This window comes from Anas platyrhynchos, chromosome Z, assembly GCF_047663525.1.
Source record: "Anas platyrhynchos isolate ZD024472 breed Pekin duck chromosome Z, IASCAAS_PekinDuck_T2T, whole genome shotgun sequence".
Lineage (NCBI taxonomy): Eukaryota > Metazoa > Chordata > Aves > Anseriformes > Anatidae > Anas > Anas platyrhynchos.
In genome coordinates, this window is record NC_092621.1 from 36,497,874 (window position 1) to 36,520,003 (window position 22,130).

Here is a 22,130-nt window from a genome sequence, read left to right on the forward strand (position 1 = left end):
TAAATGCTTTTACAATTTAGTGCTTCATAGTCTGGGAGAAGAGAGTGGGCCCAGAGGGCAGGCTTCATAGAATTTGCTTTTGGTTTCTCAAGCACATTGTTCTGAAGATACTTACAGAGAATTGCCTTGGTGAGTTTTGATTTATAATGGCCTGTGCAATCACTTTCTGCTGTAGTATTCTTACCCTCTTTCACAAAACATGGCAAATCTTTCCCTTGGAAATGCTAAATAAGCTATCCAACCAGATGATATGTGGGAATCTTTTAGAGAAAATCTAGTATTTCAGTAGTAACCTGCTATAGAGCACTGCCTTGAAAAAGTCTTTTCTTTTTTTTTTCTTTTTTTTTTTTTTTTTCATTCTCCTCCATGAATTAGAGCACAGGTATGCAGGAATATAGCAGAAACTCATTCTTACTTTTGCAGAAGATTGGCATATGAACCCACATATAGGAAAACCAATGGAAAGCATGAGTGAGATGGATAAAGGAAGATGAATGATTACAAAAGCCTCTTCTGCAGCAGGTTTTCTCTTGTCATCTGTCTATAAACTCTTTGAACTGAATTCTGTTTAAATATTGCTCTTTACAGAATGATAGAGTCTGGATTTCTGTATCATCAGAGAATGAACTAGATGTGGCTTAGTTTCCAGATATCTGGTCTTTCTTATGTTGGCCCAAACAGTAAATTGGTTGTATGTATGACTGAACCTGCAAAATTCAACCTTGTAATGTAGGAAGATTAGTTCTAATGAAATTTGCCTATAAGGATAGGAGTTGCCTTTTTCCCACATCCAAGACTTTAATGTATCTATAAATCCTCATTTAGAAGTTGCAGCTTTTAAATGAATTTAATTACTTCTTTTTAAATCAAGGGCGGTTTCAGAATGAGGTCACATTTATTCTTTGCCCTGAGGGAAACCTGAGTAATAGGCACTTATCTTGAGTTTCTTCTGCTAATAGATGTTTGCTGTTTGCTTCTAGAGCTATGGCTGAACCATTGACTCCCTAAGTACTGTGTCCAACATGCTGGCAAGGCTCCATGAGGGTCATTGTCTCGGTTTAAACATACTAATAGCTGTGAATTGTGACTGCCTTGAAATGCTAGGCTGATGGGGCAGATACCAGACAGGATCTGCAAATCAGTTACACTGAATTACTGAGCTGGCCAGCCACATCCTTATTGTGCTAGATGGTGGATCTCAGTCACTAAAGTGGTTATTTTTAACAATTTGGCTACTGATCAGTGACAAAAGCTTGTTTACGCTGCCTGAACAGCTGTAAGTTGCTCTTGGCTCAAGTGTCAAACAGGCCCATTGGCTGCACATGTCACTAGGCCTAGCTAGCACATGCCACTTCTACCAGCACAATTACAAATTGCCTTGCCATTGTGAAAATCATCTTACAGTTGCTGTTTGTGGTGTGGCTCCACCTAAATTCTGTGGGGTAAGAGGATCCAGCCTGGTGCTTGGTGCTGCACAAGAGCATGCCTGTCACAGGATGGTGTCGTGTCTGGAGTCAGGCTGTGCTAGGTAAACGCTGAAGCTGGGAAGTGTCAGCATGAAACATAAAGTGAACTGGAAGGCAGACACCACTGCAACAGGGGCTGTGCGTCCCTATATCACAGACACCAGTCTGGTTCCAGCTTGCAATACAGCCTGAAGCTTGTTCTCTCCACAATGATTTAAAGAGTACAACAGCTCTTCACCCTGACTGTAAAATGGTGTTTTGGACTCAGCTGAAAGAGTGGCTTGGATCCAAAACTTTCTTCAGCTGAGCAGTGACAATCTACACAAGTCCCAGTTTGAGCCCCACATTAGTATCCAAGTGAAGGGCAACTTTGTTTTTCTCAGAATCTCAGAACTCCTTGTGTTTGAACTGCAGACATGCCCTTTGAAAAACAGGGAGATTTATTTATAATTGGCTAGATTTGCAAGCTCGCTTTATTACATTATTTCCTGCCCAGGGTTTCTTAATACTGAATAGAAATGATTATGAAAACTTCTTACTTCAGGGCATTTCCAGGCTAGCAGGGCTGAAGCAGAACCTGTCATTGCTGGTCCAGTTTTATTTCTGGAAAAATCTGCTAAACTGAGCCAGAGTTCAAGTCCACAAAGGGAACATATACACGCATAACATTCATGCACGCACTCAGTGAATTTGTTCCAACCCCCATCATTGGACATGAAACCTAATGCCTTTAAATTATGCATAAGCAGTTGTTCTGTTAACTTGATAACCTTTTTTTTTTTTTTTTTTTTTCTTTCAAGGTCTTGTAAAAATTTCTTTATTTATATATATCTCAGAGTCAGGAATATCCCTATTATTCTGTTTTGCCAGCTCACTGGCTGTCAGTGGAGTAAAACTGGGAGTGGGGAAGAATAAAACTCAGCATGAAGTGTGGGACTTCAGCCTAAAATGTAATATGGAATCTTTACCTCTGAGCAGAACTGTGATATCTTAAGCCAGAAAACAATACAGGCTCCGCCAGCTAGGGATTAGCTGTTATTATTCTGGCTTTTTGTTGCTAGCTTTTTATGCTAAACCCATAAAGATAATAAAAAGTCTGCCCACTTTAGAGTATATATTGTCATAGGATGAGATGCTAAACTGGGCAGGGAGGTGATACTCACCTGTGCCTTCCTCACTCTAGTATTGCATAGCTGGTATCTTCCATATACTGTGAAAAAACAGTGACTTCCAGAGCTCTGCATGTTCTGCCTCTGCTGCTTTATGAGCATTTAACCACAACAGCAATATGCTTCATAGAAGTCCTTTAGCAATACGTAAAATCTTCATCCTAAGTGTACTGAACTTACAGGTGAGTTTTCTTTATTTTAATGGGGTTTGGGTTTGGCTGCCAGGGAACTGAATGAAGCTGCTTCTGACATTTTGTGTGGTACCAATCTGCTGTTCAAGCCCCTGACCACACTTCAGCAATTTGAAACTCTGAAGATTTCAGTGTGGAAAGGCTGTGCTTCATTACCCTTCTTTAAGTGGAGGAAACTTAATGTGTAATAGAAATGAATACGAAAACTGCTTACTTCAGAACATTTCTAGGCACAATGTGTTGTAGTAATCCATTTTCATTCCTGGTGGGGGCTTCCTTCCCAACACTTTATGGATTGAAAAAGACTTCATCTCCCTAACCCCCCCAGGATATATTAAGATTAACACTAGGATGCATTGGAAAAGGAAGTTTCCATCCCACAGAAACTTCAGAATTTCAACATTGGTTCCAATTTCAAACTAAGATGAGGAGTTGACATTTCAAAGCTTTTCAAAGTGAAATATTCCCCAGACCTTTGATTCACAAATGTCAGTGTTTTGTTTCAAACTGTGTCCACCAAACCTTTGCTCTGAGCTGTGGGTCAGAGGCACAATATCCCTATTCACTCCTTTGCCTACTGACCCAGGCAAGCAGTATCTTCCATGGTGCATATTTTCATGGTGAATTTTTAACCAACTCTGGTCAGGTCAGTATGTCCGTATGTCAGTGGTCATCTAGAAAAGCAGGCTTTTCTAGCTCTGCAGTCTAAGCTAACCTACTTTTCCTGAAAGCTGGGTCTCTGCTAGTGTGTTGTATCTTCAGCATAATCCATTGCAATGACTATTCCAAAACCTATTATTCTTCATTTTGTTCATGTTGTTCATTTTGTTCAAGAAACACCTCTGCCTTCCTTGCTAACTGTCTGCATACCTTGGGAGTGGTGGTGACATATTTTTACCTGGACCTTCATCCTTCATTGTGACTTAGTTCTCTGCTGCCTTGTTGGAGCAGAGATTTGGACAGAAATGTTAAGGACGTTACATATTCTCATTCCAACACAGCTAAACTTAAGTTTCTCCTGCTTGTTGAGACAAAAGTTATTATTCCTCTCAGTAACTCTGTATTTTTTTTAGGAGCACTTTAATATTTACTTGTCTGATCTTTTATTTTTATAAGTGTCCAACCTATAGACTATTTTCATGTAAGAGATAATAAAAAGTAACACGAGATTAGGAGTAATGTTTTTTGATTCTAAAGCATTGAGGACTCCGTTGCAAAGCCTATGTAGCTTTTTACTGAGTGTAATCATCTGCAAAAGACTGAAGAAGGATTTCCCTGAAGAAGGACTTCCCTCAGTAAGAAAGGGGAAAAACAAACAACCAAAAAACCAACCAACCAACCAAGCAAACAAACAAACAAAAAACAGTGAACAGTGAAGTGAACTTGGAAATATCTTTTCATTCAGGCATCAGTTAAATTAGTCATAGAAGAACCTTTCCCTAAGCCCCAGCCTGACCTTCCTCTGCCCCAGCTCCATGCCGTTCCCTTGGGTCCTGTCGCTGTCCTCAGAGAGCAGAGCTCAGCGCCTGCCCCTCCGCTCCCCTCGTGAGGGAGCTGCAGGCCGCCATGAGGCCTCCCCTCAGCCTGCTCTGCTCGGGGCTGAGCAAACCAAGGGACCTCAGCTGCTCCTCATGTCTTCCTCTCTGGATCCTTCACCATCTTTGTAGCCCTTCTTTGGACACTCTCCAATAGTTTTATGTCCTTCTTGTCTTGTGGTGCCTAGAACTGCACACAGTACTCAAGGTGAGGCAGCACCAGCACAGAGTAGAGCGGGACAATCACTTCCCCCCACCGGCTAGCAATGCCACGCCTGATGCACCCCAGTGTACAGCTGGCAATTTTGACTGCCAGAGCATGCTTCTGGCTCACATTCAACTTGCCATCAACCAAAACCCCCAGGTTCTTATCTGCAGGGTGTTTCTCCATCTTCTCACACCCCAGTCTGTATGTACAACCAGGTTTGCCGTGTCTCGGGTGCAGCATTGAGCACTTGCACTTGTTAAACTTCATGTGGTTGGTGGTTGCCCAGCCCTCTAATTTGTCAACATCTCACTTCAGGGTGATATTTGACCATTTGCACAGTTTTGCTTTTTTTTGTTTGGTTGGTTGGTTGGTTGGTTTGGTTTGTTTCATTAAGTATATATATTTATATATATTGTTGCTTGGAATCTTCTGTAATCACTCATAAAGATTTTAAATGAAAATTTAATACATATCCTAACAGCTCTGAATATCTATTAGGACAGATAGCTAGTATAGCTAACCAAAAAGCCACCTGAGAAATTTGGGGAGAAATAGTAAATTTATTTAATTTTGTCAAAGATTCTGAAAGTATACAGTTATCTGAGAGACTTTACCAAGTACAGGAAGATGTACATGTTCTGTGCATGCTATTTAAATTTTGGTGTTCACCTGAGGTCTCCATTTTATTTAATGTTTCCATTTGAAATACAGCATTTTCAATAAAATAATTATTTTTGTGCCATACAATGACAATGAATGTCTGTCTCAAAAAGAACAATGAACTTCAGTATGTCTTCCTTTTACACCTGAGATTTTCCTGGTGGTTTCCTCTACAAGTTGTGACCTAGCCCCAGATTGCTCAATTTATAAATTTACTTTAATCAGAATGCAGCCCATGGCAACATGCAAGTTGATGATTCACAAAGTTAAAAAAGGCTTTAAAGTAGTAAAGGCTGTTTTTGAAAGTGGTTGCCTCATCTCTGAGTTTCAAGTTCAGACCTTTTCACATTCATGCAGTTTGCATGTTCTTTTCAAAATAGGTGGAAACGTATAGATATGGATACCATTCTAGACTGAATCATTGAATTAATATAAAATATGTTATGGACAGGTATGGAAGGGAATTCTGGCCTTTCCAATTATGTATGCATTCATAATGCATTATGCATATGTATATATGCATATGCATATGCATTATGTATGCAGGACACTTCTCACCCTGGAGGTTAGTGATCTGTAGTGGTGCACTTGAATGAAAGTCATCTGAGTTGTAGGCATTGTGTCAGACAGTTTAAATCTTACATGGTATGACTGATAGAGTATATCTGTAATTGGAAGCTTTGTATGGAGTAGTCATTGTCAAGATAATCTTAATTTTGTTGCAACTGTCTAAGCATTATTTGCCATGGTGGTTTTAATGTGATAAAATGTCTCTTGCAGTCTAGGTGTGACCAGTTTCTTAAAGAAATGTATCATTATTGCTTGACTATTACTCCATTAGCCTATGTTAGTTCCCATGAAGACATTATAATGTAATGCAGAAGCGTGGTAGACTGACCCAGTTCTAACCCAGTAGAAGTGGGTAAAATCAAAGAAATTTAGCAGTACTTTTCATCAACCCTTAATCTAAACCTCTAATGTTTGAAATTAAATTAATTGTATCATTATGACAGATAACCAAGGAAAATGTTTTTCTTTCACTAGTAAAATAATGATGTTAGAAATGGGAACTGAATTGCTGAAAGCAAATACCAAGCCTTAATCAAGGCCTACATTTTCACAGCAGAAAACAGAGGAAGTGTCAACATCACAAGTACAGCTAGCACTAGCAGGGTTCTGTAATTGTGCACACACAAATAAGACATGGTAGTCTGATTGTTTAAGTGGGCAAGTTACATATGCAGCTTTTATGAGCCTGGAGGAAAAGTGTCCTACTTGCTCTTAACAGTTTCTAAGAGTCAACTTTCTGATTTTAACTGAAGCTCACTGATGGAGGAAATTTTAAAGCTGAACTTAACACTTTACTTAAAATTCTCCCCATTTATAGATACTCTCTGGCTTAGTGTTAGCACAAACTCCTTAGAAGCAGAACTTATACACATTTATTTTTTCATTGTTTACTTTACATGCCAGAATGCTAGAAGGCCTTTCATTTCCTAATATATTTAAAGATAATTATAATGCTGTATGGACTTGCTTAATTTATTGAATTTCAAGTGTTTGTGTATAAAATTCATAACATGGATCCAGAATTCAAAGTTCAAAGAAAAGGCCTATATTAGCACTGTGCTAAATAAATTCATATTCCATTTATTTAATTTTAAACCTATTAAATTATAAATTTGTATTTGATTATCCTGGGAACTATGTTTATGAATTGAGATGCCTGGCTTACTTATTTAAGTTTTAAAATTTTGAACAAAACAATTTACACATAAGTGTAAAGCCAGTTTCTAAGCAGGTAATTACACTTCTGACTCTAAGTTCTTTTGTTTAACCATTCCTTCTACCTTTATCAGATTTTTAAGTCTGAACACAGGCTTTGACTGTGTGGAGTAGCTTTATTGTCAAACATAATTAAAACCACATGTTTTTTCCAAATGTATAGCAGGTAAAATTTCGCTGCGATCTCAGCCATTTTACTATTATTTATCTGGGCTGCTCTATGCTACTCTTTTCTCTTATCTATGTCTGTTTTCTGAGTATCTGTCTCCCTACCTACTTCAGGTATTTTTTGTTTTGAAATTCTTAAGAAGTACAACTTCTGATAGGATCCTGACCACAACATGTTGACTGTGCCCTAAAAAGAACAACCTCCAACAATACTCTTTTCTTTCTGTGGACTGCAAAAGCTATTGAGTACTAAACTGCTCACTATCTCATGTCTGAAACTCCCATCCAGATTTGCTCAACCTCTTTCATTGCTAATGTACTTTATGGCCCTCTAGAGATGCTGAGAAAGAAATTGGCAGTAATTAGTTCCATAGATGGATCGAGCAGTTAGTCAGTAGGTGTTCACATTGAACTGCACATCTTTCTCTCTTGCCAGATTGTTGGCTGTGACCGCCAGCTGGGAAGCGCTGTCAAGGAAGATAACTGTGGGGTCTGCAATGGCGATGGGTCCACCTGCCGTCTGGTTCGAGGCCAGTATAAGTCCCAGCTCTCAGAAAATAAACGTAAGCTGTCCCTTCTAGTAAAGTGCCATGTCTCCCCTTAGTGAAATGTATATTTCTTGCCAGGTATATTTCACTCCACTCTTTCTCAGGCAGTTGAGTGGTCATCATCATACTAGATGTCCCCATTATTTCTTCCCTCTTGGGTTAAGTGACACTTGTTCAGACTATAGCTCTGGCTTTGTTAAAGCAAAAAGGATTGTGGAGAGGTGTCACTAGTGTATTCCCTATCTTACCTCACTAGCTGTTTGGGAAAAGCCAGAGAAAGAGAAGAGCTGGCTTCACCCACGTTGTTCTGGTAGTATTAGTTGACTGCATAGGACCCAGTCCATGCTGTAGTGAAAGCATTGTCTTATCTTGCCCCCAAGCAGAAAGGAGTCCTGAGTGGGGATGGTGGTGCCAACCTGACACAATGCTCCATAACAAAATCTATACCAGAAGCACAGCTTCTTCTGCATGCTAGCAGTCAAATTGTGCCTGCATGAAAGGGTACAAACACTCATGGACCTTCCCAAACAGTCTGAGCCAGCTTTGACCGAAAGTGGTGAAGTATCATGAGTGTGTTCCATTGATGGGGTTAATTTATCTGGACCCCCAGGTAGGCTTATCAGCCTGGTTACACCACCACAGAGGGAACTATAACTGCTTTGGTATGAGAGATGAAGCATGTCTGGTCATTTTGAAGGAAAAGTAGAAAGGTTGGCATGCCCTTATACCTAGGTAGATACACCTAAAAAAAAACGTTAGCCTGTAAGTCTGCCCCCATCTGTAATCAGTGGCATTAGAGTTTACTCAGACCTGCTCTTACTATTTTTGCATATTTCTTTCATTACCATGAAAATATACATGACCTGAAAGCTAAAAGTAACGGCATAGTATCTACTGAAGAGTGCATGTACAGTTGTGGGTTCCTATACAGACAGCATTCAGCTTGTGTAAAGGGTGGTGAGAGGAGCTTTTTACAAATTGTGCTGAGCTACAGAGGACAGGACATAGAAGAATAATTAGTACAAGAAAGGACAGATGGATAAAAGACAGAGAAGGAGAGAGGGAGAGAAGAAGGAGGAAAAGCAGGAAGGCAGGAAGACAGATGGAAGAAAAAGAGAGAAAGAAAGGGAAAGGGAAAGGGAAAGGGAAAGGGAAAGGGAAAGGGAAAGGGAAAGGGAAAGGGAAAGGGAAAGGGAAAGGGAAAGGGAAAGGGAAAGGGAAAGGGAAAGGGAAAGGGAAAGGGAAAGGGAAAGGGAAAGGGAAAGGGAAAGGGAAAGGGAAAGGGAAAGGGAAAGGGAAAGGGAAAGGGAAAGGGAAAGGGAAAGGGAAAGGGAAAGGGAAAGGGAAAGGGAAAGGGAAGGAAGGAAGGAAGGAAGGAAGAGAAAGAAAAAGTATTCTTTCTTGAAAATAAATAATCCTCATAAGAGTTTCTTTTCTGAGGCAGAACTGAATTTGGTGAGCAAAGGAAATATTTCACATAGATTTAGGAATGGAATTTCACCTCTCTGTAGCTGTTTCTCCAATGTGCATGAAGAGATTTAGAAAGCTCCAGGCTGCTTGAGTCTTGATAGTATCTGCAAATTTTTTTGGCAAACGCCTTTTTTATGCAATAATTCATTATTTTTCAGTTGCTTTGTGGTAAAATGGTGTTCTTCTCCTTTCTACTGAGAATAAAGGCACCAATATGCTACGCGCAATACTAAGATGCTAATGAAATACAGTCCCTAGTCCCAGTGGTTTGCTGTTAGAAATTGTTATATACATAGAAGAGTAGATGGCAGAGAGTGTTGTCACAGAGGGAGACAAATGTGAAAAAAACATGTTAGAAAATAGATTTCTCAGACACATTGACTTGCAAAAATCACTGTACAGAACTGAAGTAGATAATCAGACTACGTACGCAGTCCACGTTAGCCATTTGACATTATTCTTTCCCGTTTTGTAAAGATACATGTTGTTGTGCAATGAAGTATGAATTTTGAATAAAATAAAAAATAAATAAATAGCAAAAACAAATATTCATTTAAATTGGCTTTTCACAGATTTAAGGGCACACTTGCTTCAGATCCACATCACATGTGAGTTAGTATGAATTCTTTGTGCGATAGTCCTCAAAAAACGTTTTGTTCATTCTATGAAAATTTGGGACATTTAAGTTCTGTGAGCTATTTAAAATCTAACCTGTGTTTATCTTCTGTGTTTGTTCTACTCAAGATTATTTAAATATCTGTCACTTTGGCATTTTGTCTGTGTTCTAGCATCTTGCTTATTTGTCACTGAGAGTGCATCCACATAAACTTTTCTGGGATCGGGACCTGATCTATTTCCTGAAAAAAACAAATTACATTTGGCTTGCCAGTAGCTTAATTACAAGTAATTTATGTGAAATGGTGCTTGTTTCTTAAGAATGATATCAATTTTTTTCTTCATATGAACAAGTCACTAAAATGCTATGAAAGCAGACTGCTTTGTAACAAAAGAAAAATCAGAAGGAAAACATGCAGCCATGACCAGACATCAGCCAAGATATTCTGTGGGATCACCTTAGATTTTTATTTGTCTAACAGAGTATGGCATTCATTTTCAAGGACTGTATTAGGGAAATTGAACAGTGATCTTTATAGCAGCTCCGTCCCGATAGTCTCTGAAGTTGTTTATATCTCAAAACCACCCCAGACACTGTCTTGAGCTCATCATCCTGAATTAATTTTCTCTTGGTGTTCATATCCAGTTCCATTTTCCATGTTGTTTATATCATGCAAAGGCATAGGAAAAGGATAGTACAAGAAGTTCATAGAGCTTTTAAACACTTAGCATTTGCTATGGGAACAGCTTCCTCGGTATTTATAGAGATAGTATATGTCTCCCAGTGGTCTCAGAAACAGAAGCATAGGAGGGTAAGAGGCAATAGGACCTTGAATTCTCACCTATGTTTATGTGAAATGAGAAGCACCTGTTTCAGTGTTCTTATTTCTGTTCTTTTTTTTTTTTTTTTCAAATGTTACAAAAGACAGATCATCCTAGCAATATCCTTTGTTTGTAGTCCTAAGCTTCAGTGGTTCATTTGTTCTAAGTTTGTATAAAGTGAAACTCTTTTTTATATCTCCTTTTGGAAAGAGTTTATGTGTCTTCCTATGGAGATGAATTACAGAGCTGTAAGCAGACATCTTTGTATTTACCAAGTAGTTAGAAAGTTGCTTCCTTTAAGTGGGGGATGAATTCTGCTGATCACTTTGTACAGAGTTAGTATTTCTCTAAAACAGTAATTGACATCTACAAGTGAAGTAGATTACTTTAAAAGTGAATTATAAAAGTGGCTATATTGAGGCAGAATAGATATTTATCAGATTGCTGTTGCCATGGTTGTCAAAAATAGATGCAGTTCTGGTTTTCAGTTAAATATCAGTAGTCACAAGAGAATAAAAATAAATATATTTTTCACCATGGGAACTGATAGCTAGACTATTTGGACAAAATCCAAATTCAAGATCCAAAACCAGAAGAGAGTGTTCTCTCAAAGGAACCTGATGCATGTACCTGACATACAAACTTTGTTTAGATCCTTGCATCTCTTTCACAGCTCAAGGACACTGTCTTTTCTCAGTTATCTGGGACTTTTCTTTGCCTTCCTATGGATCTTCTCTGGATGAAACCAACTGTCTGTTAACCTACTTTGTAAGTTTTCTTCAGAGTGTTCTGCATGGCTGCTCCATGATTTGCCTCTCTGCTTATTGTTTGTTGGAGCTGTGATTAAATATTCCCATGCTTACTTTCATATGTATCTTCACCAGAAATGTCTCCTTCTTATCGCTGTTAACCTCAGGGAATTATCCCTCACTGGCGGATACCGTGAAAACATGAAGCACAATAGAAATAAACAAGAAATAAACAGAAATCCCATTGAGTGTTGTTATTCACATAAAGTGTGATAAGATTTTAAAATGAGAGCAACAACAAGATCAGATAAAATATGGCTCTTGCAACATGATGGGGCAGAAGAGACATGTAAAGATATATAAGCCTGCATAATCTTTTAAGTGTTTGATTTTAGTGTGATAGTTCAGTGAGTTGTTAAGCACAGGGCTTATAACTGAGAAGCAGTCAAATATAATAAAGATATGAGGCTGTTTTTAACTAAGACATGTAAAAAGACTATTAACACATTTTTTGAAAAAATAGAGTCATTGTTTTCCCAGACTCATTCCAATAAATGTGATACATACAACAAGATGATGTCATATTCATGGATTGTCTCCCAGTTACTTGTCCTATTTGTTGTCATCTTGAATATTAGTACCAGGGTGGTAACAATAAAATCAACATAAGAATAGAACTGTTGTATACATTTTGTAAGACCTGAGTATTTCTCTTCTCAAACAGAAAATTTGAAATCTGTGTAGAAATGAAAGATATCTATCTTTGTTAATGAATGTGTTCTCAGAGACATATATGAGCATAATGTGTATTGAACAAAGTTTAACTCCAGTGTTTCAGAAGTCTTGGGTGACAATGACACTTCTGGATAGCTTGAATAAATGTAAATCAGATTTTGAAAATGAAGACAAGGTTCAGAAGGTGTAGGGACAAGAACCCAGGGATTACCTCTGTCCAACTCATGTGACACTGAGCAGTTTATCAGACTGTCTGCATCACTTCACTTTGGGGATTTTAAGAGGCCACAGAAGTACATAGGTATTTCACCCCATAGAGCTCTCCAGTATAAGAGTCTCAGAAGTGCCTATGGCACATGACTGAGTTTAAAATTTAAGAGGGTTCTACTTCATGTATTTGAAATATTGTAAACTTGGATGAATAAACATTCTATTTCAAAATCCCTGTTTCCTGTGGTTTTCCCTTTTCCTGTTGACTCTCTTTACTCTTCAACTTAAAATGGCAAAATTAGTAACTACTTTGCTGATAAATGAGAATTCTGATTTGTCTAGGTTGGAATAGTTTTCCTACTCTGGTCTGGTTTATTTTCAGAAAGTTATAGTCCCAGCCCATATTGGATGAAAGATAACTGCACTTGCATTGGTTGAATTAGCCTTACATGACAAAGTAACACACTGCTTTGAATGTGGAGCTACAGTTCTTGTTAGTGGGGATTACATGGCAGATGTGAGCACAGTTCTAATGAACAGATAGTGAAAGTGGCTTTGTTCCTCTCACGTATACCACCTCCCCCAGAGATGTTAGAAATGCATGCTTTTTCTCTCACAGGTAGTAGAATTAGGAGAAGTAGGCAGAGAGGGCAGGGAAAGGTGAATGAACAGTTTAAGCCAGCAGGTTAGTCCACCCACGTCAGTTCACTCTGGGCATCCAATGCACTAACCAAGCACAGAATTTGAACATAGGTCTGTAGTGTCATGTCACACCTTCCATTTCTGTCTCCCTTCAGGACATTACTAAGGTTGCTGCCTCTTCAGAAATGCTGACTTAACTGACTTTCACAGCAGTGTGCAACGGGCAACAAGTTCACTTGTCAGTTTAGCTCCAGTTGCAAAGTTCCCAAGGGCTTCATAGATGAACCCTTAGATCTTGCTCTAAGACATATTCACATGACAGTCTAATGGGCCTCTGTTTTTCCAGGGACTATATGGTGGTTGAACGGAAAGGGAAGCAGAATTATAGGAATTCTAGTCATTATAATAAAAGGTGTCAATGGGATGGTGTGCCTAAGGGCAGTGGGAGATCACCATATCAAATGGGAAGAGTTACACAGAAGTTGTGGAGTTCAACTGAGAAAGAGTCAGCTGAAGCAAGTAGTTTGGTTAAACATAAAAATAAACCTAGGCTTCTCTGCTTCAACATAAACACCAATTCAAAAGCCTTGGGTGTTTGAGTGGAACCATTGCAAAACAGACAGCTATTGGTTACTTTTGAAATCCAGAAATGGTTGTGAAGGAGATGAGAATAAAGCAAATCAACATGTTTGTGTTCTTCTAAGTAGAAAGTTTTAAACTGTATTTAACAGCAGGGTTCTTTTTCAGAAGATTTTTAATGTTCTCTCACAATTTATAGGTGTGTTATTTTTCAGTGTTCCAGAAGCTGCTTTTCTGACTTCCTTTTAAGCACTTATTTTATTGGTTATTTAGTAATTGATGAGAATTTCTCTGTTTGTTCACTCCATACACTTTTGTCTTCTCCACAGTGGATGATACGGTGGTTGCTATTCCCTATGGAAGCAGACATGTTCGCCTCGTGCTGAAAGGACCTGATCATTTATGTAAGTAGAAAAAGTTAGTATAGATTTGTTTAAGAAAGCCTTGCTAAAACAGTGCTCTGTTTACAATGCGGTGTCTGGTTTCCCTCTCTCAGATCACTGATTTCAACACAGGGATGAGTCCTGCCCTCAGAAGCTCTCCCTAGACCCAGTTGCATCAGTGGTACATGCTTATTTCAGAGCAGAGCTTGGCCAGCATTGCAGAATCTCTCTCCCTTCCATAATTTTTCCATCATTTTTGTTTGCTTATCCTTTGGCTGGCTCTCTTGGTGCCTAGTGCTTTTGTTTAAAATTAATAAAATATATCCCACTGAGTGAAGAAATATTGAGGACAGTAAAATATAAGCTTCCCTACAACTGAGCTTAGCCATCAAGCTGCTCATGACTTTAACACATGTTTCTGTTATGGTAGTCTCACTCACTCCTGTAGATACACACAAACAGAGAAAACCACAGTGAGAAGATCAGAAACAGCATGCACACATCAAACCATGCTCTTTAAGAGAGAGATTGCTCCAGGGAGTTAAGCCCATTGACTGCTGCTAGCCAGTCACTTGGTAGTTTTAACAATTTTTCCCTGCTTCTCCTGACAGGCAGACATGCATCGCAGCAGCCCCTCTAGGAGAAGAGTCTCAGTATTTGAGAATATGCTGGAAGAGCTGTAGGCAAATCCATTTGTTTCTGAACAGAGACTCTCTGCAATAGAAACTCTTACCTTCCAATGCAGTAGCTACTCAAAGGCTGCTTCATTTTTCATTGGCAACAAACACAATAACGTTGGTAAAAGGGATTTGCTTTCATAAAAAAAAATAACAAAATAAAATAAAATAAAATAAAATAAAATAAAATAAAATAAAATAAAATAAAATAAAATAAAATCCCCAGGCAGTACTGTACAGTATTTCAGAAGCACCAATTATTGTCAGATAAGTGGGGCTGCCCTTTTCCTTCTCTAAAAGGCAATAATGGCTTTCCTGCAGCATCGACCAGTTAGAGTCCTCTGTGCTTTTCAGTGTAAATACAGTCATTAGTGTAAGCAAAGACATGAAACACAAAATCATTCCCACTCTCCCCAGACTTCTTTTGCCTAAAGTGCTTATATTGAGTAGAAAGATGAGGTGGTACACTGTTCTGTTCAGTGTACACTGGTTGTGTTGAGAAAGCAATTGGTATGCCATAACCCTTTTATAATTGCTTGGATTTAGAGCTGTGAATAAAGACCAACAAATTACAGGTTATAAACTAATAAGAAATTATAGAAGAAGTTATAAACTAAGTAAAAATGTATTTTTTCTTAAAAGTTCAAACACTGCATGTCTTTCACTTTTAATTGGCCTTTTGAGTATACCAGTATAACAACTATATCTAGTATAGTTGTTATTACTTTCCCAGTAAATTTTTTGCATTGTTATTTTCTAGATAGATACTCTCTACCAAGGAAGAAAAAAAATCTTACTTTTATTATTTGTTATTTTTTTCAATGAAATTGATCTGTAAAACAGCTTAGAGAGAAATGAGATTTCAGCAGGAAAGACTAATCTAAAGCTGTCTTCACTCATGCCGTATCACATTTTCACATTTCAGGACACAAAAGATTTGAATCAGCGAGGTCTGCCTGAGTCATTGCTTGAAATTTAGATGAACTGCTCTGTGTAAACATGAATAAGTCCAGATACATCTCTTTCTTGTTTCACATGTCTACATGAATCTTTGTGTTCACCCATCAAAGGATTTTATATATGTATGAGCTACAGTCAGCTTGGGGATGGGAGGATTTTGCCCTGTGAACTTTGGTTGTGGGAGAAGTCAACAGGAGGCCGATTATACATACACAAGTCTTAAAACCATCTTTATCCCTGATGCATGCCGCCCTGTCCAGAAATAAATATAAGGCCAAGTTTATCACAAAAGAAGAGACTAGTCTAACTGAAAACCAAGGAATTCATTAATACAGAGTGAATTCTTAGTGTACAGCCTCAGCAACATCCTTCTTGAATTAATTCCCATGACCCACCCTGAAAAGCAGCCTAATTACTGCCATTATCTTTCCTCTAATTAATGATTTAATACATTCTAATAAAACTATTTCTCCTTTTTACTCTCTCTCAAAATATGGTTCCATCACAGATTAATATTTTTCCCCCATCTAAATCAGATTTTCACTTAGTTGCCTCTCTGTGTAGGAGATTTTGTATATAACTTCACAAATACATGCAGAAGGATTACAGTTTTGCAATCCTTCATGATGACATGCATTTTGAATAGCTAATAATGAAACAGCTTACTGGTAAACTTGTTTTAAGGCATAATCTGGAGCTGGTGGGGAGGCTAACTAGATGATGAAATAGGTCCACTGCCTTAATTGTTGGTTTCCATTTAATAAATGATTTGATGTGCTTAATATGATTCAGTACCAAACAGTATCTGAATTAAAGCCCTCTGGGTATGCGGAGGGGGGAGCTGTAAACACACAGAGAGACAGAGGGAGAGCTTAGCACTCCCTGTTCCTTCCTATTCTGTTGGATGGTTCAAACTACTTCTGGAAAAGAGGCGGGATTGTTCTGATCTTTCTTTCGTGGCCATCCTGCTTTCAGTTAATTGTCAGTCACTGCAACATGTGGTCAGTGACCCACCTCTGAACAGAGAGTGGGAAGAGCAACTAACTACTCCAGCACTCAGGGAGGAAGATCTGAGCCATGCTCCATGTAGGAGTGTCACTTAGAGGGAGTAAGTTAAACAGCAGCAAATATGCCTAACTAGGAATAGATAAATATGTCTGGAAGAGAGTAGAAAAATGCCCAATGGGTAAGGAAATAGATATGTAGCTAGAAATCTGGGGGCTGAGCAACACCAAAAAGCAGAAGGAGGAGAAAAAAAAATACAACGGGATGTATGGAAATGTTAATAAAACGTGGAAAAGAAAAGAGAAGCTATATTATAGCTAATTTAGGAGGGAAATCTGCATCATCTGCACCACCATTTTCTTCTTTTTACCTACTCTGTCTTTCTGTTATTTCAAATTATAATGCCTTACTTTCTTATTAATTTGTTTATATTTGCCAGATTTGGAAACCAAGACTCTCCAGGGTGTGAAGGGTGAAAATAACCTTAGTTCCACAGGTTCCTTCATTGTGGACAATTCTAGCATCGACTTCCAGAAGTTTCCTGACAAGGAGATACTGAGGATATCTGGGCCTCTCACTGCAGACTTCACTGTCAAGGTGAGGCTCATCAACCAAATATACTTCATAAAGCAGCAATATAAAATGACACAAGGTCACTACCAACATGGGGTAGGAAGTTGAGAAACAATTTTTGAGAGCTTAATTTGCCAATATGCATTTACCATGAAGTCTAGTCCAAGTTAGTTCTTGAACTTTACATTAAATTCCTTATAGTTAAATATCTGATGAAGGCTTCACTGGATACTCCTCAAAAGAGACAGTGTATGAAGATAAAAGCATATTAAATGAATTTTGTACAGAGAAAAGTTGAACTCATTACAAGAATATGGAGATTACTTTCTGTACTCTTTGCAGCTTGCTTAGTTTGTGACAAAAAGAAAGTAAGTCAATCTCTTTGGTCCATAATTTGTGAAATTTATGACAGTGTAATTACACAGAAGACTGTAGGAGTGAAGAATGAAGTCCCCAAGCTCCAAAATAAGTGGGATGACTTTTGTTGAGAAGTCATGGTGTCATTCTGAAGATCTGTTTTGTGTTGCACTAGCAATCAGAGTTAGATTGTTTCCTCCCATTAGACCATTTCTATTCTTCCAGGTAATATGAAACACATTGCTGGAAGCAACGGACACATTCTGTAGGAAAGCACACGTACAAAAATGAGCTTTTGGGAATTACAATAAAATAAATCCTTTTCCAGTAGGTCCAAGGAACCTGAAGGATTTCAGCTGTAAAATTGTAAAACCTGTATCATGTCCAGACTACATAAATTTTTCACCTTGGGCCCCAGAGGCAGATGACATTTGCTTTAAACTAGAGAAGATGGAAACTATAAGCTTGAAGAGTAAACTGGAAAATTAAGTAGGTAATGGGATTGGGTTTAACTGGACGGGCCTGGAATGGGTTAACTTTGGTAGCAGAGCCCTGTGGACTGCCCTCTAGCCCTCTTGGTATGACAGCAGCACAAAGATCAAGCAGAAGTTATCAAAACTGGTTCACAGAGAGAAGCCTCACCTGAAGAACGCATCCCTTCTGTTTGCAGATCAGATTCAATATGCCTCATTGAAACAGATGCTGGTCAACTCAAAATGTCTAAAACACTATATTACAGATTATATCCAGATGATGAAAATTAGAATGATGTAAACAGTACTGCTTACTTTACTTTACATTAGATATACCAGCTACAGATTTAAGGCAGCCTGTCTAGTTATAACATACCCGCTGTGGACATGGGCGCATACACCTACGTCGTTGAAATGATAACGGGAAGGACAGAAGGGTTGGACTGTGATCCTAGTATTTACACTGTTCTCTTGATAAGGGGGAAAATAGCTTTATCCCTTCGAGCATACATTTCCTTCTCTACCAAAACAAGGTAAAGTACGTTACTGAAAAGCCAGATGAAAGGCTTCATTGTGGTGCTAGCAAGCTTCCCTTACACAGCAGTATGTCTTTTGTGTCAAGATTTACTTGCCTGGAAAACAGCAACTTTTATGCAAACAGATCTAGATGAATTTTTACATGTATCAGAACTTAGAGGTAATGTAGGCTGGCTTCTCTCAAGTAGAGTTACTGCTGGGGTTAGGATTTTGGCCACTCGTCCAACAAGCCATAGCTAAGATAGAAGTTAAAACTGGATGTGGAGTTACATAGAACACTTGTGGTATCCAGACAATTCTAATCTCAGTTGTGATCTAGGACTGGCAGAAAATGCTGGTGAGAGAAATGCTTTTGATTATAGTCCAGGTTAGTAAAAGAAAATAAGGCTGGGGCTCAGCCTAGACTTCCTGGGATCTGCAGGGGCATGCAGAAAATTGTGCGTGTGCAGGCAGCCAGCTGGCAGATGCTGATGGGTCCTGTCAGGCTAGCGCCAGGACTGGATTAAATAATCTCTTTTGAACCAAGAGCATGGAGTGATTTACCCTGTGGAATGGAATAAGAAATTACTTCAGTGTTGCCTTTGGGGCTAATGCTGAAAAATGCAAATTTTTTCTAGCAACAAGAAATTACTTTTTTGTTTGTAGTTGGTTTATTGATTAATTTTAGAGATACTGAGGTTGAAGACAGTGAGGTTCATCTGTGTCCTTTAGTTCTGACATGCTGGCAAAGGTTTCCAGAGAAGGTTGTGCCTCATAGCAGGTGACACAGGAAGTGACAAAGACCTAGTCCTGCAAGCCCTGGTGGTGGTTAGGATGGTGCTCTTGTGAGTAGATGAGCTAGAGTTAAGACTCTACACACAGAAATAATAAGAGTTAAAATTTGTAACTGAATCAAGTTTTGTGTCATCAACGGCAAATGACCAAAGCACTTTAGTGCATCTAGGAGAGCTCATTGGAATATGGTCCTTTCATCATAAAGCTATACTACCTCTTGAGATATGTGACTTGCCTGTAGAGTGACGGTTCGACCTAACAGGAAGCAATTCTATAATGTGCTCTGCCTCACTAGCTTTTATCAACTTAAGTTTTCACTCAGAAGTCTGTGTTTTATTTTGTTTGTTTGTTTGTTTTGGAATAGCCATAAAAATGACATATTGCAGTATCTTTATTTCTGTTTTTTCTCCTGTTATGACAAATGTGGCAAAATTTATGGGAAGCCATATAGTAATTTTCTGAAAATAATGTATAGATTCTGTTTCATACTCACCTTTGTTTACTGTTCAATAAAAATGATTTCTTTGAATAGCTCTTAGAACATGATTATTCTCCTAAACTGCATATTCCGCCTAATATATAAATTCCACATAAAAGACATTGGAACTTTAATACTAGGTCAAACAAAAAGTCTGCTTCACTCAGGTTTCTGTTTCAGAGAAGGACTGATTCCATCTACTGATGGAAAGAGTGCAAAGAATAGTAAGTGCCATATTAAAAATTAATATAATATATGCACTATGGATTAAAATAGCATGCTCAAAGTTGCATTATCTTAATTTTGGAGCATGTCTTTGGTGCTGCAGAGGTCTTTCCATAGATGAGGGGGGTGTTATAAGTACTATGCACAGAAGAAATGCAGCAGTGCTGGTTCTAGTATGTTTAGAGTTGCCCTTGGTGCTGTGGAATAACTTGGTCTTCCTTGTTTAAGAAGCAGAAGCTTCTGTTGTATGTAGTAGTGGATTCTGTATGGATTATTGCATCTGACAGCAGCAGTAGCTGAGACAATAGACTTCATTGCTGCCAGCCATCCTAGCCAATTAATTGCACTGCTTTTCTGCCTGTATCTTTCTTATGGAAGGGGTTGAGAAAAGACGTAAACCTTGAAAGCTGTCTGCTTCGGTTTTATGAGAGATTTAGTCTAAAAACTTTTAAATAGTCATCCTACTCACATAAAGGAATACAGCTTTATCTAAGGTTGGAGCATCGTGAGCAAGTTTGTTTCAGAGATCATTTCCATAGTCTATAGTAAACTGGTGATAATGTAATTTCACTGTGATTTCTCTGGATGATTTAGAGGCTGGATTGAGAAGCAGCAGAGGGAGTTGTCTTGCATTTAAAAATACCCCCAAAAAGCATCTGACTCAATGCAGGACTGTCATGATCAAGGGACATGAATCCAGAAATGGACAGTACACATTCCCTGGATTTCAAAGGCAAAGGTCCCTTTAGCACTCCAGGGAAATTAAAAGGCAAGCTCAAAAGAATCATGATACAGTACTGCATTACTGTGTTACACAGTACACTTGAAAACCTTCAGCATCTCTGTGTGTTATATGTTATTTGAAAGAAATTTATATAATTATTTTCCCTTGCTCCTTTTTCTGCTTCATAAACAAAATATGAACAGCAACAAATCTCTTGTATGTCCTCATTCTTTTTCAATGTAAGGTGTTGCTACGTAACAACTGGAATATTAAAGTGCTTTAAGTAGATAAAACGGTATACAAAAACTTTGCTTTTACTGACATGAAAGCACAAAATTGCATATGCCACAGGAGGATAGTTCTCCACATCCTCATTCCCAGTTTCTTTGTATGTTACTTAGAAGACTTCAACAGTGAACTTAACACTGATAAATTAAACCTACCGATTTGTGAGTTGGCACTTGCAGAAAGTATTTGTAATAATAATGTGGAAAAATCTATTAGAACTTTCTTAATAAGCAAGTTGGCCTGGAGTTTGATCATAATATACTAAATCAATTTTCATAAGACAAAAGATAGCATGCAATAATAATTCCCTTTCCCTGTCCTTCAGTTTGTGACTCATACACACACAAGAAATAAATGATATCATTTCTATCTATCAAATCATCTATCTATCATATCACCTATCAAATGACATCATATCTCCCTCAACACAACAGTTTCATTAGATGTGAATGTACTACTGAATATGCTTATCATGATTTAACCCTACAATTAACATTGATAATTGCATGGTTATCCCTCCTTGTTATAAACTGCTGCTTAAATTTCACAACCACCAAAGCAGACTTAGCGCAGTTTTGTAGGCCAGTCTGTTGTATTCTTCAGCAAACATAAACAAATGCTTCAGGCACACGTAGCCAAAATCAAACATGGGATAGTTGGGTTTGGTGGTTGTTTTTGTGGGGTGGAATTTTATTTATTAATTTTTTGATACCTTTATTTTGAACCAATTGAATTTAAGGGCTATAGAAAATGCTTAGCACAATATAGTGAAGAAATAAGTTTCAAGGTCACAGGACAGGTCAGAACGATTCAGAAACATTATGCTGTTTCTGAATTCACAAATTCACTGTTAGCTGGAGGACTTCAGCACTGGCCTTTCTCATAGCTAGCATGGTGTTGCAAATACTGCAAGGGTCAAAAATTTCACTATACTACAGATCTGAGTATTTCAATGTGTAGAAGTTGGCCCTCTGCAGCAAAAATTTCTTAAAGCATATAGTTATCAAGTCTTACTTTGTGTCTTGCAAAGCTGAGGCTGGTGTTTTGTCCTGGATCAACATCTTAGCTTTAGCAAATTGACAAACAAACTAATCTAAACTGAACTAAAATAAAATAAAAATATT

The 22,130-nt window shown here is 38.2% G+C and overlaps 1 protein-coding gene across 6 annotated transcripts in view; it reads left to right on the top strand.

Moving 5' to 3' along the window:
* The window catches only part of ADAMTSL1 (ADAMTS like 1), a 487,860-nt gene that overhangs the window by 338,255 nt on the left and 127,475 nt on the right, over positions 1-22,130 (top strand). For 5 of the 6 annotated variants that reach the window (XM_072030863.1, XM_038170180.2, XM_072030865.1 and 2 more), the window contains 3 exons: positions 7,619-7,745; positions 13,882-13,956; positions 17,017-17,174. In XM_072030863.1, the coding sequence (XP_071886964.1) occupies positions 7,619-7,745; positions 13,882-13,956; positions 17,017-17,174 (360 nt within the window). The remainder of the gene's footprint in view (positions 1-7,618; positions 7,746-13,881; positions 13,957-17,016; positions 17,175-22,130) is intronic. The other variant, XM_072030866.1, reaches the window with a different exon arrangement.